This window comes from Sinohyriopsis cumingii, chromosome 6 (genome assembly GCF_028554795.1).
Source record: "Sinohyriopsis cumingii isolate HCF-2022 chromosome 6, ASM2855479v2, whole genome shotgun sequence".
Lineage (NCBI taxonomy): Eukaryota > Metazoa > Mollusca > Bivalvia > Unionida > Unionidae > Sinohyriopsis > Sinohyriopsis cumingii.
Window position 1 is genome coordinate 81,329,060 of NC_142966.1, and position 27,230 is coordinate 81,356,289.

Genomic DNA, 27,230 nt, shown 5'->3' on the forward strand with positions numbered 1-27,230 from the left:
GTAGAGCTGAATGAACAGTGTGTTGCTGGTTGAGTAGCAGGTTATTAGTCGTTGCTGACCGATTGGTGGACGCTGATAGCTTGATTGAGCAAGAAATTGAATGGTGAGGGGTGACTACCCGTACTGCTGATCGCTTTATTGACCATTGTGAGTGGTAGCCATGTATTCTGGTTACAAGTGTTTTGTATAGCTCCTCACATGTAATCTTTTAGCCGTGGGCTAATGTTGGGTTTTGTTATACCCAGTGATTTTGTGAGTGTAAAGATATTTTGTATGATATGTGTCCCTCATTTCATCATCTTACTATTTGAGTAATGTACCTTATTTTTCACTATTTGAGTGAATACATTTTACTATATGAGTAAAGTACATCATTTTTACTGTTTCAATAAAACGAGTCATTCTTTTCGTAGTGTAAAATTACCGTGAATAATTTTTACTATTTGAGTAAAACACATCATTCTCTTCGTTGTGTGAAATTACTGTGACTGATTAACATTTGTCCTTGTACTGTGTAAGGTCCTTTACTTTATTCACATTTATGTTACATTATTATATTCGTGTGGATTGTGTCAATTAGTCGAATATTTGGATCTTATAAACGCTCGTATTAATCACAATTCTTTTCTTTATTTGAGCCATTCATCAATAAACACTGTATTTGTGTCACCATCAAAAGTGTTCTGTTATAAATCCGAAATCCAACCCAGTTATCTTGTTATAACAAGTAACTGCTATTGACGTAGATGTAATATTCAGTTTGTCAGTTTAATTTCAAATTTAATTGGGGCTGAAGTAGTGAAATACGAAACGGGATAAAATTCTACAAATTGGAATTCTTGCATCGTCAACGTGGTCGGTGTCATGGCAAACATATTGAGTTCTGACTTGAAATATTCACAAGAATCGCAGTGCATAATATTTTCAATTAGTAATCAAACACGTCCAATCATCTGGAAGCAGTTGTTTTTTGTTCTTTTTTTATTCTTTTGCTGAAAACGTTTGTGGTATCTGGGTTTGGACGTATCTTTTTACCTCGAATTTTCTGTCGCGTAGAGGATGAAGTAATGCCTTGTCAGAAGTGTAACGAAAATACATACGCGTATCTCGCCGGCAAAAACGTATTCAACAGTTTGAAGGAAAACATTTTGGCAGCTCTCATGAAGGAATATATTCAGCTTTGTTTGTCGATGATGACCCTTCTTTTCTTTACGTCAAGGCAGCATCTTTTAAACTTTACAGTCCTCGAGTCGCATCGGTTGTAAGATGGGAGCTACCTTACGAAAAAGTGAGGGTGTACAAATTCATGGTGAACATGATACGTATTTCCACCATCTTCGTACGCAGCGATGGCAGAATTGACTTTTTAAGGAATGACTGAGTAATGGAGCGACCTTGTTTCCCACCACTTAGTACTCAACTAAATTAGAGTTAATAAATAATAAAGTGAGTCCGTTATTCAATTCAACAATTCAACGATTGTTGTTGTAAATATCTTCCCTGGGAGTCAAAGCAGTATATCTTCCTAAACTAGAAAACAAATCCGGACAAACAGTAATGGAATTTATTCTGCCATCAGAATAATGCATGTTAGAATGATTAACAATTTTATGCACTCGAGCGGTACACTTTTGTAAGCTTTCTCCAGGGCTTTGCCAAACTGATCGTTGAAGAAAACAGTGATTATTTCGACCAGATAGTTAAGTATTAAAATCATACCCCTCGGGCATTATCATGGTATAAGTAGTCAGTTGAGGATTCGCTGGTGATGTTTTATTGTTATACTGTTCTTGAACTTGTTCCTTGAAGTTTAAAACGATGAAAGTGTTTTGACCTTTGTTGATATTCATAGATTGCGTAGGATGAATGCACTCTACCGTATGAATGTCGATACCAAGTTGTATGGTTTGAGGTATTTTAACTGAAATAACACAATGCGTTGTTGTAAAACACATCCATAAGCTGTCAATCAGTAAAAATAAATGCTATTGGTTATTATTAGTTTGATGATTCTAGTTTACGAGGTGCCATTCGTTGTCAAAGTAGATTGAGGTTCTAAATATTCCAAAGGAGGCTGTTGTGACTGGATGAATTTTGATAGGCATAGCCCTCTATAAGTTTTGATAGATCAAGAATCCTTTCGATAATACGCACGCCTTCTTTGATCACTCGTTGTAACTCAGGCAAGCAAAATGTTCCTTTCTAATACTTGTGTGTTGATGTACTCCAGTCTATACCTCCATGTATTTGTCCAGTGACACCAAACAAATCAATTGTCGATTTGGGTAAGCAACCTATGCCAAATGTGATTTTGGGTTTTCAACTGCGAACCCAATCTACCGAATTTAACATTACTTGTTTCTTTCGGGTGGTAGGTGACGTTCCAAGCAATCGATTGATTGTAAGCTTTGAAAAGACAGTGCATTGATGTTCGAAATATTTCCACATGCGTTGTTTTAAAGTTCTTTGGAAGCATTTAAAGACACTGGCTTTCTTTCCCGACATTTCGGTGTGAAAAATTGAATGTCTTATTTTAATTATTGGTTCAGAAATTCAGTGCCTTTGCCTAATTGACGTCATTGAGGGTGACGACCGCTTTGTTTGAAAATGTTTTAAAGCTCACACTAATATTGAACTTGATTTAAAAGTCTAAGGAACAACCCAAGCTGAGGGGAATCAGCTACATCTGTTTGCTGTTGATGATTAATACAATCAACATTGGTTTGACTTCTTGAAAATGTTGGTCGAATGTGGTTGTCTAACGTGTATGTCAGTTGTAATTGTAACTGTTGTGGCACATCTGGGAAACGTGCACTTTTAAGGTTGGGTTTTGGCAGCACAATAGAATTTCTTGAACTCCCTCGTAACCATCAGCATGTGCAGAGTTGTAATAAAAGCTAGCTAAAAGCGCCTTGATGACTGGGGTTTTCTACGTTTGCTCCTCAATAGTTCACCCACTGGTCGATATCACTCCTAGACGCGTTTGGCATTTGCATGGATGTAGTTTGACGTGTCCTACAAGCAATAGGAGTACGAGCAGATTGTTGTGTACTGGTGAAGTTATGATGCATTTTAACTTATGTCTTCCTTTCTTTCTTCTTTTTGTTTGCTGAAGACGATGTCAACATCATCGTTTTGGCCCAAACTTTTATTACATCTCGCCAGTGAGTAGGGGAGGGTGTCAACAACAAAGTGCGATTTGACTAGGTATTGGCGAAGACGAAGTTTGAAACACTATCGCGTCGATTCGTCTTCTTCCATCTTTGTGGTTGTGTATGTCTTGGTGGTTTGAGGTTCACCATGCTTGAACGTCTTGAAACCTCTCGGAATATGTTCAGCTTTCTCGCACAAACGTTCTGGTGAATGAGGTGAAACCGTGGTAATACGTGACCGTTGATGTTGAGATTTTCTGTTTCTGACTAGTCGGTTCGATCCAACAACGATTGCAGTGTTTTGTAACTATGAAATCCCGGTTCAGATTATGATTCAGAAGTACGTGAGGTATTTATTGTTCGTACCAATTTTGTATGGAAGTAAAGTGAGTTGTCGTCCTTCCGCAAGATCCAAAGGTACAAGTGTACTGTTTGTCCAGAACGGCACGTGCTTTCATCTTCGAGTTCTTCATTCTTTTCTCATGATTCCTCCTGAAAGTGATCCAGCAATAACGACGCAATCACGTTTGACAAGGCTGCTACAAGCATATTTAGAAGTTTTCCTCGTTGACCAGCTGTGTTGTTTTCTTTGACTGATGGGTGTTTTCTTTTTGCCATTTGTCAATGCACGTTCAGATGTTTTCCTAATCTTTATGTCTCTCTCTCTCTCGCTTAAACAAAGGTACTGATCATTTCAAAACATTAAAAAATTTCAAATAATTCATTTCTTTAGATGCTTATTGAATTGTTTAGTCTTGCTTGGATTGAGTCAGTACTCTCTTGGAGAGAGATTGTGTCTTGGGACAACAAAATTGTGGGGTAGACATCGTCGTGGTACCTGGTAACATCTTTTGTTTCAAGAGCAAATGTACTGAAGTCAATCGCAACACTAATTTATCTGATTGTCGGCACGACGTAACAACTTCATTATGGGCAGCCGTGGAAGGTGAGGTGCTTACAAAGGACTTACTTGTAACAGTTCTTGTTTGGATTAATTCCGTTAACTTTATAACACACCTGTTCTGTCATGGACATTGGTATTAGATGAGACCACCTTTTCTTTAGTTGTAGGGGTCTTTGTATTTTCTCTTTGTGTTAGCTTGGACATTAGGATTCCATTTTAAAAAGGCAACGAATATTGCCAACTTCTAAAGATTCACTTCCTCCGGGTTGCAAAATGATATGCACTTTTTATTATTGAATTATTGATTTTTGAACTTGCCAATTATGGTAACGCTACTTTATAATTTTCAATAACGTGTTTGGTTTGTGAGGATATGTGAATGATCCCTTGACATAATATATGTGCTGTCAAACGAAACGATCATACCGCATCATTGAGACTGGCTACTAAGAAAAGTACACTGACTTGTGCATTTGTTTGAACAATCACTTTGACAGGAGGATAAGATTTAAAGTAGGTCATGATGAATATTGTTTGAAAGAAAAGAAGTGAAGGATATTTTTAAATAGTTTTGAATGTTCTTAAGATCGACTCCAAATAGAACGTGTAAATTACAGGATCTTGTTGTGACACCAGTGATGATAATTTTTACGAAATATCAAACGTGGTGGATTTTAAATCAGTTAGGGAATACACATGAGTTGTTTAAGTCCCGCCATTATAAGCATGATTCAGCCAGGATGTTCCTAACTGTTAATCTAATAATTTTACTTGCTTAGTGTCTCTTGGACTTTTAACCAAGATCATATAACGGACATTGAGACTGATATTGCAATTAGATTTACTTTGTTGAAATAAATGTTGAGTAACATAAATAATACTAGCAAAATGATGATAAAATTTTATTGTAAAAAAGTTAGATTTCATCTTTGTCATTTTCTAACATGTCATCGAAGATGGCAATATGTTTTTGACTAAAGTCAGACACTATCCCATCGTATGCACTTCTAGAAATGAAATGGATTCTTCTTCAGTTTCGTGATGTAATGTACGAGCCTATTGCCACTCTTTGCAACACCACACAATCTGTTGGGTTTGAGAATCAATTAAATGTGGTTTGTGTGGTTCAAAAGTATGATATAGTGCGTCCCAAATTTGACGATATAACGTTTTGTCAATCGCTTTTTGACTAGAGGAGGAAAAGAAAAACAATGCAGTGGTAACTATGCTGTTCAAAACGATAAGATGACCGTCAGCGTCACAAGATATTTTTTAAATTTGATTCACGTTTAACGTTTGGTCAAATAGTGCATTCACAACAAAACGCATTGTCTGTTTTCCGGAATGTCCTTTCTTCCTGATTTCGTTTCTATTTGTAAGGCGATATTTTGGTTGCCTTGTAATATTTCTTCCCCTGTTTCTGATTAGTTACACACTAATGTCTTTGGCATAGTTAGCCACATCTTGTATTCAGCCGTCGAAGCCAAGACTTTGCTAGTTACGAACATCTTTCCTTTTTTAAGCAACTAACTAAACACAGTTCTCGGTATGTGTCAAGCATGGATAGTATGCGACGATCGTCTTCTTTCACGAAGTTACAAAACATTGTCTTCAACGCTATTCTCAACACTTTTAACACACTTGTTCTTTCGTGCACATATAACGTTTGGGTTATCATGATGTCTTTTTAATGTATATGCTGTTCTAAACAGTCCAACACGATTTTCCTGTAAAACAAAATCTGAGAAAAGTAGCCACTGACAAGAACACCACACGTCATCCAAAATTCAATTTAATCATCGTAGGCGGAATCAATTTTGTTCACAGTTCGTGGTATTGCTCTATGTCATGAAACCTGTCATTTTCTTCCTTCCACGGAATTCGCTGCAATACCGAGGACAAACGTCGTAGCATGGTTAGCTTTATATCCACATAGCCTTTCTTGTCTGTGTAAATAGCAATAGTTTACAAATCAGGAAATGATTCTGAGTTCGAATTTCACGTGAATCTAGACAAACTCTCTGTACACGTGTTCATGCATCTCCAAAGGAAAATTATGAAATTGCTTATCTTATGTAGTAATTTACAGGGATGTCTTTTGTTTTGATGAAATAGTCATAGTTTCTATACAGGGTATCTTCTGGTACAGAGTGAACAAGAGCTGCTTAGCCACTAACACACTTCAGAAGTCTTGTGTTCAGGTAATACTTCTTGCACACGATTGGTAAGTCTTCATCGTGTGAAAGAAACTTTGTAGTATTGCAGCCTTATAGGTCTAAATCGTGGAATCCAAATTCTTCGAGTCGTTGGTTGTTGTTGTAGTGTTTAACCTCACTGATCCTGATAACAATCAATCAAAGCGCAGCAGGAAATAATCATAATTATACGTTTCATCATTATTATTGTCATCATCATCTCAACCACTACCATTTGCAGTGTTATTAATTCATATTTTTATTTATTTAATTTAGTCACCATATTTTTATCATCCATAATAATTTTATAGATGGTTTACTTTTAATTATTTACCATTCACAAGGACAGGAAATATATATGGAACGTTCTTTGCTATGAGATACGATATCTTTTATAAAATACATTTAAAAATGAGAAAAAAATCCCTCTTATGATGATTAATTTATTATAATTCATTCATGAAATTGGACTCTGTTAATCTAACTGTATCCAGCCCATACTAACATATGTAACCAGTCTTAATCTACGCATGTTCCACCATTTCGGCGCTGATTGCTCAAGTTATTGGTTTAGTTTAAATGTTTTTCCTTTTCATGTTACAGAAATATTTCGGATTTGACCAGTTAACCAACTAAAAAGGAAGACACGTAACACAAAAATCAGAATAATGATTTATCTTGCATGCTTGCTTTATCATTACACTTTAAATATTGCGCGTGCTCTCGAATACACAAGCCATAGGCAGCTTTAGTTTTGTGGTGTGTAAGAGATTTTATGTATGTTTACAAATGTACTTTTTGTTTGTTTCTTTCTTTCTAAAGTTTCATAAGGCTGTTTTGCATACGTGCATTTTTTAAAATCTGTATAATGTTCATGTTTGTGTTCGACAAGTTTTTGATTAATATTCGTGTGTGTACGTGTGTTCGCAGTAACTCCCGCTGTATACCGGTCCACAGTAACAAATGTAGCCATTTTCTTGATCTTCGCATGTTCCACCATTTTGGCACGGATTGCTCCTGCATTCATTAGCATCTGTGAATACATAGATTTCGTAGATAACATAGACTAATTAGAAATTTTAAATAAAACCTTTTAAATGACAACATTATTTGTTCGCCAAGCACTGGATTACATTATCTTATATACAACACTACAATATTCAAACATTGTAATTCTTGATTTTTAACATGCACAACATTAAACAAAACGGTATGTATTTGTAAGCTGTAAAAGGTCTCTCAAAATTTACGAGGTATATGACCAACCAAGGGAACATTTCATAAATAAATAACACAAATAAGATATCTCAAACCGCGAATCATCATATTGAGATCTGATAATACAAACACAAATTTACAAAAATATTTATTTTCATTAAATACTTATAACAACGTACCAAGTAACTGTTCAGTACTGCCCCATATTTGATGCCTAAAACAATAGCAAACATTTTAGTACCTTAAAAGTTTTCATCCATTTCTTTATTTCATATCGTCGCCATTAAATTGGGAATCATTCTAATTACAATCACATCACCTATATGCCACTATATTATAACTTAGTATGTCGTGTGAAAATTATATATATTGAACTGTAGCTTGAATGAATATATATGCATATGGTATGCGATCCAGAGTCGATTACTAATTATTGTTATGTATATTTAATTTAATTGTTTGTTTGTTACTGTACTTTTTATTTCATTTATTTCTTGTTTTCTTCACTCGTTTCTGTTACTTATTTTATAAGAGTATACACTCGTACACTATAAACCACACATACCATACTTGAAAGCGAGAAATACTACAGGTAACGCTTTATTATGTACAGACGTTTAGATGGCCTTTCAAGAAAACGCAACTCGTTAAAATAATTATACCATTTATTGGCTACATATCGTATCAAATCTATGTAAGTCACCGCTTCTCTCTGATCTTACAAAGAAGATCTCAAAGGGTAATTTTTTAATACTGAATTTATGAAACGATTTGAATAATGTCCAGCTTGTGCGAACTTTGGCGAGTAAAAGCTGGACATTATTCAACGAGTTTCATAAATTTAATATTAAATCATTACCAATTTGAGATTCTTTTTATCACAGTTTTTATTTCTGTGGTAAATATTTAGATGGAAACAAGAACGATACAAATTTTATTTTTTTGTGCGTAAAAATAGTCACAACCAAAGCTGAACTAGTACTGACGTTGATAAGTAGATTACACTTTCCTATAAACTATAAATCAAAGGAGAAGCGTCATTCCGAATAAACAGATCATTTTACACAGACAAAATCATTTTTCAACACAGAATACCCAATGTGTGTGATGTCGCATTGTTTGATGCACCACCCCTACAGTTGACGATCCATGTTTACGTAACCTTAAGGTGTCACTTTTACAACAAAACATGACATTGCTATTGTGATAGTCATGTGAAGGAAGGTTTACTGTATGCAGAACTTCCCATATGTACTATAGTGTGTTTGTAACCGGATATATGCAGTGTTTATTTTGGAACAGTAGACAATATAATATGCAAACAAATTTCATTTTGACTTGGAATTGCATCACATATTTACGGCGTAAATATGCAGTGGTTGAATAAACTTCTGTTAGTTTGGAGACGGGTTAATGTCCACATTCTTCTGTGAATAGAGGTGAGTGTATTTACGTCTGTAAGTTAGCATGTAAATCACCCTTGTATATAGGGTGGATTTCATGCTACACATATATCGCCTCCCTCAACCCCGAACCCACACAAACAATACCCGTAGTTTTACTTGTTGTTATTGATTTTGTTTTGTGGTTTTAGCCAATGTTTATGTTATGATATATTATACATAACATAACAAACCCCTGTGGGGGTAAATTAGCCATACTGAAACAGATGAGACCATTTTCCCCAATTTCCTTTCCCGAGTCGATTCGAAAAATGGCGGTCAGAAATGTTCATTGATAACGAAATGTTCCAGAAGGCGAGGTTAAACAGGTTTCCCAACGATCGCAACCGAGCAGTAAAGAGAATCTGCACAATAATATCATGGGCTTATTTGGACAAATCAAAATGACATAAAGTGTTATATTAACGTTTGATAATATCAAAAATATGAAACTGCACATACTATAGGAAAACTATACCTACTATGGGATAAAAAGGAGCTATACTAGGATTCAGTCACTGATCATTGAGAACGGCAAAGATCGTTTGCATTCATTCACGTCAAAACTTAAATATTTAAGTTGACACGGTTTTTATTTTAACAGCTTTGCACAAACTAAATGTGTTTATGTCTTCTTTTTGGTTTAAAGCATATCATAAATTAGATTATTGAATACGTACTGAGCAATATTTGTGTGGACTTTATTTTGTGGTAGGCCTACTCGCAATTGATCTGCCACTGACACTACACATTAAGTAACCGATATGAATAACACAATGTATCCGTTTATTCAAGGCAAATAAACAAAAGTAAATATTGCAAATTGTGTCAACATATTATGTTTCGAAATTAAAAAACTATCTCTTTACTTCTATTATTGTGAACACAAGTATAGCTTAAAAATGCTTCATATTTAATTTTGTAAAATAACTGAGTGCAAAACGTGAATTGAAAGTAAATCTAGTTATTTCTATTATCTTCTTGCAGCTGTGATGGAAGAAAGACCCGCTCAAATACTAGTAAATTTTGTTTCCACATAATAATGCCTATTTATTTTGTTAGGTCAGCGTCCGAATAAACTGAATAACGCAGCATTATCTTACCTAGATGACAATTTACTCCATAATACCCTGCTTCACAAAAACACGTATAACTGTTGCCATGGTTTATACACGTACCTCCATGTTGACAAGGGTTATTGTCACAGTAATGGTAATCTACAAAATAACAAAATTGTCTGTGTATGGTTCCTGTATAAGAAGTAGAATTCCATTATGTTAATATATCTTTTCCAAAGCAATATTAAATCCTACTCTCTATATTTCTATCCCAAGAAGAGAGGTGGGGATGATAGTATTGTAGGGCAATTATTTTCACCATCCCCGTGGTTGTAGATGAATTTTATGTTGCATCAGCTGCAAAGGTAATGGAGGGCGGTTTTTTTCCCCGAGCCTCCTTCCTGATACAAGGAAACAAAAATTGTTGCCGTAGGGCAATCATCGACAGTTATTTCTTAGCTATTAGACTTCATAATCCAATGAAAGCTAAAGAAGCTTGTCTGTAACGGTTTTAGATCCATACTATACGTGATGGATTTTTCTTTTTGCATTCAGTATTTTTTTTGAATGCCAGTAACAGTGCCTCTCGCCGTCTCCGTCAACGAAAGAATGTTTGCATCATTTATATGTAAAATAGTGGGTTTTGCTTTCAAACGATGCTTTGAAAGCTTTCGAAACTAAATGAGTAAACCTTTATTTTCTATGCAATTAAGATATCTGTAAAATATCTGTCTACGTAAGTATCTGTCTACTATCTTACATTTATATATGCAGTATACATACGTCATACAAACACGCATACATAACTGCCTGATTCATCTAGCAGATTATTGCTTTCCGTATGTGCATGCATATGTGCATGTATATTCGTATGTATTTACTAGTCTTTGTTTGGTTCTTGCTAAAAATATATAGTTTGAAGACGTTTTCAACCTGTCAAATTGGATATATATATATATATATATATATATATATATATATATATATATATATATATATATATATATATATATATATATATATTGCAGTATAAATAGTTTTTCGTTTCCAAATATTAAATGGAATGACAATTTAATAATGGTTTTGTATTGGCATATAGTTTTTTGTCATTCATATCATGATATCTGTCTACAAGCATCATCTATGAAGTGTTAACTTACCAGCTAGAGAAAAGTCTAAAACTTTATCGCTGTCCACAACTATGAGAAAGACGGCAAACAACCATATTCGTGTTAGCATTATAATAGTATTTTCAAGTAGATTATAGGGAAAATTGTGTCCGTGTATATTATTATATTGACGAAATTTACATGTACATGAATGTTATACAAATTGGGATTAGAGATAAGGTCAACCACGTGATATGATAGGTCACGTCACTATTTGATAAGAAGCAGGTGAAAGATTTCTCAAGTGCTCTTTGCCCTGTCAATTTGTTTATTTATAGAATAACATACCTTATCGAACAGGTTATTGTTTTATTGAGCGCTATAACATCAAGTGTTTGAGCTCTTGTAACAATTGTCGGTTTACATGGAAGAAATTATGCTTGAATACAAATCTCACGATGAGTATTGGCTCCTATAGTTAACTGGCTGGAATAATTAAACCAGGCTATTAATTTATAAGGTTGTGAGAGGACGTAATGATTATAAAATAACCAAATCAGGCTCTGAATTCTCAGAGTTTCATAGTGATTGGGGTTAACGATTATACAATAATGATATCAGGTTTTGAATCCATACAGTTTCAAATACTGAGCTTGAGAAATTATTATAATATTAAAGAAAACAAAATCTCAGTGACCTGGTTAGAAGCATGGTTTCTAACGACTTGAGTTTTCAATCATTTCAAAGTAAGGTCTTTTTATAAAAAATCTTAAATCTATGACGACTCGATGCTAGATGAAATATAAGGATGGTCTCCTCTTAGTAAAGCAAACATGGACTGTGTGCCTCTGTGTACCTTCTTATATGTATTGTATACAGATATATTTGGCAAGGGAGTGGAGATAATTTATTCCTGCAAATTACAATACAGTATATCATAAATGGATTGATGTTTTGGCTTTTTTAATCCTTACAATGCTTGACAGTTACAACCGGATTAATCATACCCGTATCTCCAGCTAGATCGTTGCCCTGTAATAACTCAATAACCTAAATGGGTAAATAATTCATGTTTCCAACAGTCACAGGTTCTGACGCTAATTCTGATGTCAAATTGACACGAAGGAGAGGAACATTAACAAATCCGCACTCTACGCCCTAAATAATAACAATTTTATTAGAAGAGGACTTCTTTGATAAATGCAATGTACCTGATAATGAAAGTCTCTGGCCAGCTCTTGTGTCCCTTTATATTTTAAAAGAGATAGTCTTGGTAGAATTACCAATACGTGATACAGAACCTTTTGACATGAATAGTTCACAACTCTCTTAAATAAGGTTAGACTGGGTTTGGTTGATCCAACCAATGTATCGCTTTCAATACATGACATTGACCACTTTGAAATACGTGAATTCGAAATAACTATATCTTTAAAGTTTTACTTCTTTCAATCTGTATCAATCACAAATAACGTGCTTCTTCTTTTTACAATAAATGCAATGTAGAACGAGATAAGGATTTATGATCAGTCTTATCAGAAGCCTGATTCCTAAACGTTCTGCCAGAGTGAGATTTGGATGTACTAGTTTGAGATTTGATCTTCGTTTACCAAACACAGCAAAAAGGGAAACTTAATGTTAAACGAAACTTTGTGAGTCAAGGAAGAGCCATCAACTGTTCAAGCAGCATTTTCCAAAGTTTCCGCATTTTGCTCATCAAGGTAGGCCATGACGTCACTTTTGATGCAATTTAAGAACATATCAATTAATAGGAATTGTCTGAGGTTATCATAATCTTTATCAACCTTTGTGGCTGACCACATCTTTACAAATAGTTGTTTTGTATCCCCATGAAAGTTCGCACGGGTTTGTCAAGTTTCGTTTCTACAATTCCTAAGCTTTTGTCAATACACCTCAGATACCAATTCATTGACTTTCAAGATTAATTTCTTAACCACATTATATTCTGCACTTTGTGGTATTGACAATATAGCGCAAACTCACGAGCTTTGCCTATAGGCGCACTTTGTAATAAAATAATCGAACGCTTTGCTTGGCATCTCAAGTCTTTGATAATTTCTCAAAGTGAGGAAAGTATTGATATACTTTTGTCTCTCAAAGGTTTACTAACCTAATCGTTCTGGCCACGCCAAAAAAACCGATCTCTTGTGCAAAAGGGTTATATAAATGTGTTACTTCTATACGTTCTATTTTTTTAAAATTATAATTACATTTTCGTTCTTCATTATATCACTTCATTTATCTTTCTTCTCTTTTTCTCTTTGGTATCTGCCCTTTCTTTTTCCTTCAGAAAACGTATGTCTCTCTCATTTCTTCTTTCTTTTTTGCATTCGCATTTTCCTCTCTTCTTTTTCTCTCTGCATGTCTATTTGATCTTTCTTCATTTGTTTTTCTCAATCTTCTTTTCGCTTTTTCTGAATTTGTGTTTCCATCATTTGTCAACTCTAATTCAATCTGTAACAATTTTAATTGTATTTCTTTCAATTTCCTATCAAAAGTAGAGTCAGGCTTACTAATCAAACCCAAACACTTTTAATCCAAAAAATACATTACACCAAATATTGAATTAAAATATTCTTTTCTTTTGCTTCGTTAAGAAGCATCCGCTTAAGAAAAATCATAATGTTTGGCACGCTCAAGCAACTAATCATTTTCAAAGCCTCTAACCCTTCCACGGTATAATCTAAAACAACTTTCTCCACTTTAGATGACATTATGAAAGATTGCTTGTTTCACTAAACTTTTCTCAAATATGAGAAATTAAAATCTTTACTAGAGGCAACGATAATTCAAAAGCAAAATCAATTTCAAATTCAAAATTATTTTAATTTCTCTGAAATATTTTTAAAACAGTTAGATCACGTACTAGCTCCTCCAAACCCAATTTTTATTACGGTTATATAGTCCTAAACTAAGTAACAGATAAAGCAAAATCAACAATTTAATTCTCTAGGTTAAGAAATCAAAATGTAAGAGTGACTTGTGAATTAAATCCTAAGTAATCCACAAAGTTTTATCACAAGCTCGAAAGTCTAGATTTTCCGAATGATTTCCAGTATTAAACGTATTAATGTGCCAATATTCTCGGACGGACTGATGTGCCAACAGTTTTGATGTGTGACAGATATAATCCAGAATGTCCTTGAACAAATTCACAATATTTCGGTAAATAGTGATTTAGTCCAATATGTGAATGATCACTTTGTAAATAAAATTAATAATTTTTAAAGAACTATTTCTTCTCAGATTACATATGAACGAAATAATGATTTTAGAGCTGAACTTAAAACAGACTTTATTTACAACGTCGTCCTTATATAAAACCTACGACACAATAATATGACCAGGATGTGGGTTATAAGTTCTCTTCTAGAACTTTATAATGTTATAAGGCCCTGTAAACACGTTTATAAATATTATCTTAAAGTACGCCATAAAATCATGGACACACGTAGCCACGTAATATATTGTTTGCAAAAGATATTCATGAAAAAGTTAAAACATACAGTAGAGATATACATGAGAGCCGTTGGTGATGATATGTTATGGAGACGTCTTGAAGTCAGTAAATTATGACCTAATAATAACCATAAGCTTGAAGGCAGTTAGACTGGTCCCCTGATCTACTTTTATTTTGTTTAAAGTTATGTCTGGTTCGAGCAACCCGGATCTTTCGTGAAACAAAATGACCACGGATGCTATATCTAATGTAAACAAAATGGCAGATGTGCAGAAGATTTCTGAATTTATACTGACATAAATCAAATAGGTTTATTGGATAAAATGATAAGTGAAACGTTCGACCTAATGTTGCATTGTTTTGTATTTTAACTGTTGAATGACTGTATTTAAAATGACATCCAGCTTAGGAATAATTGCACAAATTGTTGATCTGGATGAAAAACAAACAAATCGGTTCTGTTAAAATTATATGCTGAAAAAATCTTGTTTACACGTTGAAAGTACGACATTGCAGTTATTCATAATTGCAGCATAGACAATGGTTTATTTACCGGTAATTTTCCTTTGGTTTATGCATTCACCACGATGCCTATCACAATTCATAAAAAGGAACATAAACGTTGTTACGAAACGAAACGTATACCGTGTACAATCATTAGACAAAATAATAAAGGTGAAAGCATTGATGAATTCTATATATAATTTTATTATGTTTATAACAGATGATCATGTTCCAATGTTAAATTGATAACGTTCACTTAGAAAATGATATGGAAGTGAAACAGTCAGTATTGCCTTTGCCAAGTATAACTGTGCCCTGTATACATAAAGTATTGATGTAATATATGTGAATAACTTCTGAACACCATAAAGTCCAAAAGACAGTAAATGAAAAAGGAATAATTTTGTTTTGGCTTCTGGAGACCAGAGTCAAATAAGTCATTATTCCTCTTTCATTTTCAAGCATTACGTGCCTGTGTAATTGTGCTGATTGATAGCAGTGTGAAAACAAATGTTGCTAACAATGCTTGCAATTGGGCAAAGTATGTCAAAGTGATCTATTCTAGACATTATCATGTGTGCTACTCAGGTTTCCTTAGTATGAAAACGTTAATGATTTAACATGAACAGGTAGAGAAGTAGAAGTTATTAATTTGCATGTATTTATGATGCATATTTCAAGATGAAGGCTTAGGATATATTTAATGCCCAATAGAACAACCATCTTCACAATTAAAATAGCAAAAATTGCAGCTTTAAAAATAATCATAGAGTAGGGAAATTAGGGTCCAAATGATTTACTGGTTTTATAGATTTCGCAGATGTAGGAATGAATTCGGCTTCCGGATTGATGTGTATACAAGCATAAGACCCAAGAAACGTAGACCCTTTAGAAATGTTTCAGCTGTATTTCTTGTAAAGGACTGCGTAGCATGTTACAATGTAACCACGTTATGTTCAAACTTTACGCAGCCACATGAGCACGATAAACCAAAGTAAATTTCAGTTTAGGCAACATATTCATAGATCCTAGTGTATGTGCAGTCATCAATGAGTCCTCACCATCAAAAATAAATAAACATAGCCACAGTCTTCTGAACTGTGGTTACTGTCACCTATTAATGGTATAGGAAAACAGTAGTTCTTGGGATAGATGCACATGAATATTTGCAAAGTGAGTACAGACAAATATATATATGTAAATGCAATATTTTTTAAAACAAAATACACCAAAAATGCGGATGTTTTGAAATGAATTTATTTGGTGGTATATTCATTTCATAATACTTACACTAGGGTAAACTTGTAAAGATTAGTTTTTGAAAATCAAAACATATCCCCACTCCCACCAACATGATAATGCCATTCTGTTATGTTGTTACCTGATACATGAAAAGGCAAAATTCTTGCAAAGTGAAGTCAAGGGGATGCTATTAACAGTGTGGCATACAAATCCCTGATTTTGCAGGCCGAAGGCAAATATTTTGTTTTCAGAAGTAAAGAATATGAAGAAATTCAACAATAGCACGAAATATATTGAAGTCATCTGCATATACATATATGCATGTACACCTTTCCTGCATCAAATAGCCTTCGTTTCAAAATGGAGATAACAGTTTTACGTTTAAAAACAAAGTCGATCCAGACTGTAACTAAGTCTATCCCAATTGGAAAGAAATTATGTAATGGCCTGGAAACCTATTCAGGTCATCTACATATTATTACAAAACATGGTTGCTAAATTTTATATATCTACCATACGTGATAGCTGTTTAGCCATGCCAGAAAGATGTTTCTTAAAAACTGTCTTATTCTAAAATTTAAATGGGTGTACAAAAATCAAGAGTTCAGAGTTACCAGAGAATAAACAGTTTATATGACCTACATAATGTATCTATATATATATATATATATCCTTGGCCTGTTTTGACTAAATAGTTTTATTGTTCATATCTTGCTGACAATGTAAATGCGAACAAGGTTTGGGTCCAAAAGTTCAAAGTATAGCTTTACAAATGACACACTCACATGTGTGTGTGTGTGTTTGTGTGTGTGTGTGTGTGTGTGTATGAGAGAGAGAGAGAGAGAGACAGAGAGAGAGAGAAAGAGAAAGAGAGAGATTCTGATGTTTAAAGTAGCTTCAACAATTTTCAGTCATATCGCTACGACGTATGAAGTGTGGCAGTATAGAGTAATGTCTAGCGTTGGGCTATCATGCCGCATTCATACAGCATGATGTCCCACCCAGTCACATTATCCTGACACCAGGCTGACAAGTCCTAACACTAAGCTCTCAATGTTGAGCGCCTAACGAAACAGCTGTCAGTACCATGTTTTGTCATTGGCATAACTCAGCCGGGACTCCAACCATCGACCTCCGGCTTTCGAGTTCACGCTCTAACCACTAACCACTAGGCCATCGGAGGACACACAAATTATCATGGGTTAAAATTATAATCCGATCATCTTAATACTCTTAACTGCCTCCTATTTTTTAAAGCATATTTTTGCAAAAAAATGTTTGTGTCAAACAATTGCAAAATCCCAATGATTAGAGATGTCTAAAAGAGGAAAATATACCAAAAAGGCAATGTGTAAAAGATATAAAATTACCAAACTCGAAGTGACTTTTTAAACTTACCGTACAAGGCTTTTACTAAAATGTAAGAGATAAAATAGTACAAAATGTGGACAAGTATTTGAAAAATAAAGTGAGTTACCGGAACCGAATCGGGCATGTAATCCCAGACAATATCTATACATATGCAGTCTGATTTTGTCTGACACAATACTATTTTACGTAGATGACTTACTGGTTATAGCCTGAAAGCCAGAGCGATGAATGGACAGCCCAACTTGAAATGACTTTAAGGTTATATATATATATATATATATATATATATATATATATATATATATGTAAAACCTTAACAATCCTACAACCCTACACTCAATCACTGCTGAGGCTATAACCTTAACAACCCTACAACCCTACAATCAATTACTGCTGAGGCTATTACTGTATGAGTATCAATTGGATATTGCTTATATTATGGAAGTATAGATAATTAATGCATCTACGCGTTGTGACTTAAATATGCAAACATAATACAATGTGTTTTGAACATTACCCAGTAAGGACATTGTTTGGAAAGATTTTAGAATACAACAGCTTCCTTGCAACAGCCACATTAAAGAATGGTCATTGTTTCTTCACAGAAAGGATTTTCATGATGCCAAACAACTGTGAACTTCCCGTTATTAACTGAAGTAAAAAAATGTATATTCCACCAATAACATGACCAAAGATGATCAATTCCCCTTGCCGCTTTCATTTACCGGTAAGTATCGATACAGCTATTACAATATATGGTAACAATGTATTATTATGTGTTAGGTACTTTTTATTGTCTAATTGTTTAATTAAAGGAGATTTAGTCAGATTAAAATAATTTCATAGACCAAGTAGTATCCACGAGTGTTGACTCTCAACTTGATTTTTAGTATTCTGAATTATATACTACTGAGATGAATTTAAGTGGAATAGTCTGTTATTTTTATGGAAGAGAACATTATTTTCACAAGCACACTTATAATTCCTCAATATCAATGTATAATAAAATGCAGGTGCTGATCCCTTGCACAGCCTGATCATGGCATGCATATACATGATGAAAGATAACAGTACTTTTACTGAATCCTTTTGGGCATGACTGGACTAAATACAAGAAGTAATGATTTCTAGGTACTGAGTAGTACTATAGAGGAGGTTTCTTTTCAATATAATGTGTTGTCCACTCACAAACATTAAAAAAGGTTGTACCATATCTATGAAAAAACAGCAGATAAGTATATTTTATTTAAATGCAAATAGGCATGAATGTGTTGAACACGGGTAAATAGAATACATGGGTTAAATGTGAATTTAATTTATAGAACAGTTCAGGTGGGTTGGGGTAATTGGTGAGAAGGCACTACCTATTGGTGGTCACTTATTAAAACATAAATTTGCACATGTAAAGTAAATACAAATAATGTATGTAAGTACTTTCATTTGGGCAAGGCTGGATAGCTTATCTGGAACAAAAACAGAAATTATTCTCAATATTACTATTGGTAAGGGGTGTAAAAAGGCACCATATGGCCACTCCTTGATCTGGTGTAATTCTCAGAATATATCACGTGGCCTGAAGATATCAACCTAGTCGCTAAAGGTTATATAAATTTATCTCCGCTTACATAGTAAGCAAAGGGATCGTTACAAAAGAAACCAAGACTATAGGTCAATCCATATTTATATTGTTACAAGTTGGACTCACTCTCTCCTCTCTATTCACCGACCGGCACTATTAATTACCTTAGTAGCGAGCCCCTGTGAAGTAAACAATCAGATATCTTTGAAAAATTAAGCAACTTTGTCACATAAGATACTGCCATTTACCACAGTTGGCCAAATATGATCATTCTATGTGAGCAGGTAAGATGTAGTCTTTTTTTTAATGATGCATGATTTGAAAAATGGGCAATCTACATTAAACTTTAATTGAGAATGTATGAAGAAATTTGCTCTCAATTCTTTTTTCGAAGCACCGAAATCAGCCATATTGTAGTGGCTTTCTTGCCTGTACATTCAATTTTATCATTGTGAACAAAATACGTAAACAGTCTGCACCATTTTGAAACGGCGGATTTGCTCGTACCTGGACAAAATAAGTGATGTAGCGATACAGAGGCCGGAAACCAGGTTCGATCGCAGCTTACTATTTGCATCCGAGGTCAAGTACTGTTAGATTCTCAAATTTTCACGACAAATAAGAAAGTTCTTTACATTCGCATGTGTGTTATACTCTTTGAAACATCCATCCATCTATACATGCTGGGGAAAGTATTTACAACAATAGATGTGTATGTAAAAACCAACATTGAGATGAGGAATAAATGAACTCGTACTGCATATGCGGATATTATAATAAGGATACAGATGTAGAATCAACAGCCTTTGGAAAAAGAGAAATTTGCTTCCTCACACGTCCAACTCTTACAATTAAAGGGATAACTGCCTCTAAAATGCATAGAGCTACATACATAATAATAGACTATCTAACATCAGTTGCTAGTATACATTCACGAATGAAATGATTGGAAATTGTGTAGGTATGGAATTAAATGTTACCCCAAAATCATTCCAATCCATGCCCCCGTATACATCCCCTCCAAAAACATACAAAAGAAGAAAAATATCCCAAATAAAACTATAAGCAAACAAACAAGCCAATGAACATAAAGAAAGGAAAACAATGTATCAATCATACGGGGAAATGTGACAAGAAATAAAGTTTTGACCCATACAGCTTTGAGTATATCAACATTTTTGCTATATCCCGGATCTACAGTCTCAAACTTGCCTCTAACGGACAACGTAACCAGTTTAGTCCCTATCCTATAGTGGAGACTTTGTCACGTGAATTATACAAATAGACATAATGTATTTTTGCTCAGAATAATGAAAACACGTTAAATCCAAATGAAAGTATAATTTCAGTGAATCTTATTTCAAATTATTCTTCGGCTATACATTTGGTTCTATTCCATGGGTCGATAGTTGCTTTTTAAAGTTAAAATTTACTTACCTAGAACTCGGATTTCTCTTTCTAAGACTGGTTATTCGTTTTCTTTACATTTCTTTATTGGATACTCGCTTTCTGAACTCGCTACTGGAACGAATGTAAACCTCTTCCACAGGACTTAGAGCTTCCCGACAGTGCAAAGTCACCCTCGGTGCCGATATGGGTATGTTAGTCTCATTAGATAGATGAGTACAATGGGATCACTTTCTGCAGGTGCACTGACAATATAGGCTGATGTTTCATACCTGATGTAACCGAAACGTACACTATATTCTGGAATGGGTAGATTCGGACAATTGCTATTTCTGCCTGACACAATTACCGGAAAATCGGCTGTCTGAGAATGATGACGTTTGGAATGAGTCTTTATCTACATTTTTTTTGTATCATCCAAACATAATGTACATCAAGCAAATTAAGTTAAGAAATTCTGAAAATATGGGAAGACTTAAATTGCAAGGAAAAATAATAAATAATACAATTTATAAAAGTACTGAAAATTTATATTCGGCTCTCTCTAGTTACTGCTGAGAGAGAGAGAGAGAGAGAGAGAGAGAGAGAGAGAGAGAGAGAGAGAGAGAGATGCAATGTATCTGTTAACAAATTTTGAACCTCGGATATTCTGCTCTGCATGCTGTCTGGCGCAATATTGATAAATTCCCTAGAAGTCGCTAGAGCGTCCGCCTCGGATGCGAGGGAGGGGGGTGGGGGTCGAATCCCAGTCGAGTCATACCAAAGAGTTATTTAAATGGTATGAAACAGCTGCCTCGCTATGCGCTCAGCATTAAGAGGTTAGTATTGGGACTCGCTGTTTTGGTGTCAGGATAATGTGACTGGGCGAAACATGATGCTACGTGTCTGCATCATGATTCCCCAGGTCTAGACATCACTATAAGCTTCTACACTGCAGACATCGTAGCAATATGACTGAAATTTTTTAAAGCTAAGTTAAAAATCGAAATCACACACACACACACACACACGCACACACACACACACACACACACACAATAACCTTGACATAGTGCATTAGAAACTTGCATAACTGTTGACAGTAATTGATCACTAAATTACACATGTATATCAAGTATGCCAAAAACAGTTGTATACATCATTGAAAACAATATCAAATGGTATGATATACTGATAGATAGGGGTATATTATTAAAACTTGAATCATCCCAGTTACTCCTAGAGCCAATGAAATGCTGATACAAGTGATAAGTTGACCAACACATTTTCATCAGTCTTTCTCTTTTTGATTGTTATGCTTGTTATGATTACCATGAACGCATCACCTTCCATGACATTTGTGTTTCTATGTTCGAAATCAAGAGTGAAAAGTTGAGCGACAACGATACGATAAGACTATGTACATACGGAAATTGGATATGGACGAATCGACAATTGAAACTGAACGAGAAGTACAGATAAATTACTAAGACAGCCCTAAATATGGTGCCGGAGAAGAGAGAAAAGGCAAAGGATAATCTACTGGAACGGATAATAAATATCATGATGTTTCAATATTTATCGACTGGCGAGTAAATAAAACAATTTTGTCTGGCTGACATTTTCCAAACCATTTAGAAAGACGATATTTGTTTTAGTACATATATCACCTCAATACTCGTAAATACATTCAAAATAGGTTTACCATTATTGAAAACAAATTGTCACAGTACAGAGTTATGTATTAAATATCAAACATCTATTTAAAGGAGACCAGAAACCAATGGAAATATTGGATAATAATAATGGTACTATAGCAGTAAACCTTATTCTGAGGTATCATTTGCGACCGAAATGCCAATATTAAAATATTGGCAGCAGCAGGGAAGTTCTACAGACCAGACCCCCAGACCAAAATAAAGCTTCCTACGAGAACTTTCTCCGTAGAAGCCTCAGATTTCAAAAATAAGCCTTCCTACGAAAATTAATTTGCGTAAATTCACTCCCGACTGCAATTTTTTGTGTGCAAAATCAATGATTCTGGACAAGTAAAAAACGAAGATTTTTTTTTGGGGGGGGGGGGGAATTTATTCCGTCGATGAAATTTGCAAAGTTTGGCTGCTAATCCTAATTTTACCTCGCATTAAAACAATATAGTTGAAAATAATATGAGTCCGAAAGCTAGTACAGTTGGAGAGCCTCATTCTGCCAGATTAGCGCGAGAGCAATTAGCGGCATTAAAGAAGCTTATCCCGACAAAACAATTATTCAAGAGAAATGTTCGTGGTTACGAAGATGCACAACATGGAATTGCCGAGGCATCATCGAAATGGTTGAGTCCAGTCACTGGAGCAATCGAGCAGGTTGTATTTGGCGACGAAAAAGATCCAGATACGAAGAAAAGTGGAATTTTTCCTATGTTGAAGGGTATTGAGGAACAATCACGAACATTACCCGAGCGATTAGCAATAGCAGCAGCACAACAGGGGCAACAACTTGCAATTGATTCTGGAGCAGATAAGGGAAAACCTGTAAGAGGAAAACCTGTAATGATAAAAGGGAAGTTTAATATCGAGAATTTAACAGAAAATTTAACCGATGAGGGATGGGATATGATATCACGACCGCTCTCGTCACTGTATACCATAGATCAAATTGGCGATTTTGCAGAAAATTATTTTAGAGATCGAAATGAATATTTGACTGCAATAGGAAAAAAAAGATACGGAACTCGTGATAATTGGTACAACATGGTATATAAAGTTTACTCGGGGAAAACACATGTGAGTGTGGTAACGGATCCGCGTTACAGGAGATTTTTAGAAGCAGCAAGAGACACATAAAGATATAATAAGCAAGCAGCAGAAGAAAGAAAACAACTGGAGAAGGAAGAAAAGCAGCAAGCGAAAGAAAGAAAACAACAGGAGAAGGAAGAAAAAGCTAAAACACGAAAAAGAAAAGTAATACCACAGGAAGAGGATATTCAACCACAGGAAGAAGTTTTTCAACCACAGGAATTAGGAGCTAGACCAAAAGAAAAAATTCCATCTCAGAAAAAAGAGAGAAAAACAAGAAAGAAACAAGAACAGAGTGACGAACCGATAGTTCAACTACAGGTACCGATAGTTAAACCAGCACAACCTAAGGAACCAGCTTCCGAATATGTAAGAATGAAGGAAGAATATGAACTTCATCTAATAAAACTTGATACTAGTGTAACCGCTGATAATTATTTGAACACGAACATATTGCATTTACTTAGAAACTATGATTCAAAAATTCAGATGGCTGCGGATAATTCTATTGAAAATAGAAGATTTATTTTGAGAAGATCTATTGCTGATAAAGTCGAAGAAGTTGATTGGCTGGCGATAATTTATTTTGGCACTTTAGGAAAACTAATAAAATATGATGATGAAAATTTTATGAAATTTATATCGGATGTTGGTGATTACAAATTAATGAAGCTAAGGGAAAGTCTATCATCTACAAGGAAGAGTGATATATTAATCCCGGGTTTTCACCCCCCTTCCTTTCAACTCCCCTTAGAATCACCATTAACGTCGTCAGGGACATCGTCAGGAGAAGTATTCGAGGAAGCGTTATCGCCATCGTCATTTTCAGAACCAAAAACAGGAAGCGGATATACCGTTTGCCCTGACAGCGTTGTCAACGATGTATCTCGCCTCGAGGTATTAATCGGAGGAAAACGAGCAGGAAATAACTCTCGCGAAGTAATTAACGAGGCTTCAGATATTTGTCAGCGATTATTCCGCGGTGGTATTATTAATTCTCACATTTACAAGGAACTTGTCGATGAGCTCATCGATTAAAACAACACAATTGAAATAACATGATTGTTCACAAACATCAGCGCAGACCCAAACAGGTCCGCATAGTAAACTCTAGATTGCCCGTGTACAAATATATACACGGTAATGGATTCGGCGATATTATTGGAAGTCTTTTTACGCGAATAATACCTAAAATCGGACCCGTGATCAAACAGCTCGGGTTAAAAGCAATAGGAAAGATCGGCGAGACTGCCATTTCTGGTATCGGTAATTTGGCCAGCAAGGGTTTCAATGCTGTCAAAAGTAAAATATTAAATTTAGTGCGCAAAAAACAACCCGTCAAATTGCCTATCACCAGAGAAATGCCACCCGAAATCAGCAAAGTCATAAACGACGCGGCAAATAAAAAAATAAACGATCTAGCGCAGGAAGTTGCTAAGACAAATCTAGCGCAGGAAGTTGCTAAGACAAATCTTGCAAATGAAGTTGCTAAGACAAATCTAGTAAATAAAGTTGCTAACACAAATCTAGCAAAGGAAATTGCTAAGACAAATCTAGCAAATAAAGTTGCAAATACAAGCTTCATTTCAGGCAGCGGTCTTCGTTTTAGATGATATTCTTAATAATAAATGTTCGCACAAGTGTCAAATGAAGTGTTCGACATGGACGAGCCCGTAGGCAGAGACACATCCGTACGAGATTTTCAGTATTTCTCGTACGATGCAGTTGACCCAAATACAAATAATCGCTTGGAAATTCAAGTCCACGATACAACAAGATATTTTCTTCCATCTGAGGCATACATCGAGGTTGTTGGGAGAATTGTAAAAGAAGATGATACCAACTACAATGCAGATTATAGTGTTGGGTTTGTCAATAACGGCATTATGGCATTATTCAAGAGTGCCACTTACATGATCGACGGGAGAGAGATCGAATCAATTACGGACAACGTTGATATAGCAACGACGATAATAGGCCTAGCGAGATACTCGGATGATTTTACCAGGTCAGCCGGTCCTAGTATGATGTTCGCCAAGGATAATTCCAATGAACCTGATTATTCCCCGTATGATACCAGCAGACTGCGAAATCTCGCTGAGGATGCCTACATCACCAACACCCGTGTAGTGATTGGCTCCAATCTCGATTACAACCTTGGATTTGCCACGAGAAGAGCTATGTTAAAGGGAGTTGAACGAAGATTTTCCTGTGCAATTCCGCTATCTCACATTTTTGGATTTTGCAGACATTTCAGAAAAGTTATTTACGGGGCAAAACACACGATAACTTTCGTTCGAGACGCTGCTGGCAGTGACAAAGCCATCTGGCGAATTCCTGGCGATGCTGGTAAGGTAATCCTAACTAAATTTACCTTGTGGATGCCAGCGATAGTTCCATCGATGCTCGAGGAAGAAAAATTATTATCATTCATGAATCAAGGCGGAAAATCCGTTATGTCCTGGTTGACAACGATGACCGACTCTTGCGATGTTAATATCAACGGAATATTTACCTGGAGAATTGCGTCACAACAAGGTGTTTCGGCACCTAGGCATATATTTGTTGCTCTTCAAGCAGCAAACAGATACGATCAATATCACAGTCATATGATATTCGATCAATTCGCGGCAACAAACGTTTCACTGAGAATAAACGGCCAGCAAGAGCCATCCGAGGAAATAGCCATCGATTTTGAAAATTTTTCGACGGCCCGCGCGTATCATCGCCTGCTAAGTTTCATGGGCCGCGATCAAAATATCGATACCGGATTGCAAATATCACAGCTAGATTTTAATACTCGCTATCCCATCTATTACTTCTCCCTGGAGCATCTCGATTTGGTAAAACAATCCGTTGTCGATATCCATTTCAAAGCCAGAATTAACACAAACGGACCTGCAAGAGCCATCGCGGTAATCCTCAGTGATAGAACAATGATCTTGGAAGGAATCAGCGGCAGAATGAGAGTCATCGATGCTCCTGTCGAGAATATGTGATAAATTCCAAATTTAGACTAAGCGATTATTAATATGCCATACGAACACGTCAGTGTAACTCTGACCCCGGGTCAGATAAGAAAGCTCCAATCAGCGATATCAAAGCGATGCGGTATGAAATTAACACTGAAAAACGATCAGATTCACGGTGGACCTAACAAACTGTCGCTAACTAGAGGTCAACGTGAACGATTTACCAAGGCCAAATCGGCGAATTCCGGTGTTCATGTGAATCTCTCAATAGGCGCAATCAGAGACATGGTCAAAACAGGCGGAATTCTTCCTTTTCTTCCTCTGATAAAAATGGCTCTTCCGGTGATTGGGAAGACATTAGGATTAGGCGCGCTAACAGGCATAGGTTCCCAAATAGGTTCCGCATTAACAAGTAAAATTACAGGAAGTGGATACCGTAAAAAAAAGGGAGGGTTACTTCCCGTCCTCTCTCCCTTAATCGCGAAAATGTTGCAAAAACAACAAAAAGGATCCGGCCTTTATCTAAGACGCCCCCCATACGGATCCGGCCTAAGACGAGTCTACCAGCCTCAAATTTAGATTTGATCAACGAAGCAAAGAATAAAAAAATAAAATTTTTCAGAGGCGTATTTATGCGAGATCAACTACCAGACAAACCAAACTCTACCGAGACAGGAATAATTAATCTCGATAAAAATACCGGCCCTGGCACACACTGGGTTGCCTACGCGATTAATCCTCGCGAAGTCGTTTATTTTGATTCGTACGGATTAGCACCTCCAAATGAATTTATCAACTATGTGTCTTCGCTGAAACTTCCGG

At 35.4% G+C, this 27,230-nt stretch overlaps 1 protein-coding gene across 2 annotated transcripts in view; it reads right to left on the bottom strand.

The window, feature by feature from the left end:
• Nucleotides 1-6,911: 6,911 nt before the first annotated feature.
• LOC149797320 (factor VII-activating protease-like) overlaps nucleotides 6,912-27,230 on the bottom strand; it is a 33,803-nt gene continuing 13,484 nt past the window's right edge. Inside the window, exons 1-3 of one of the 2 annotated variants that reach the window (XM_089962046.1) lie at nucleotides 11,130-11,237; nucleotides 10,015-10,128; nucleotides 6,912-7,284 (exon numbers count right to left, since the gene is read on the bottom strand). In XM_089962046.1, coding sequence (XP_089818172.1) covers nucleotides 7,151-7,284; nucleotides 10,015-10,128; nucleotides 11,130-11,208 — 327 coding nt within the window. In that variant the 5' untranslated portion in view covers nucleotides 11,209-11,237 and the 3' untranslated portion in view covers nucleotides 6,912-7,150. Of the gene's footprint in view, nucleotides 7,285-10,014; nucleotides 10,129-11,129; nucleotides 11,238-27,230 lie in introns of those variants that run through there. The other variant, XM_089962047.1, reaches the window with a different exon arrangement.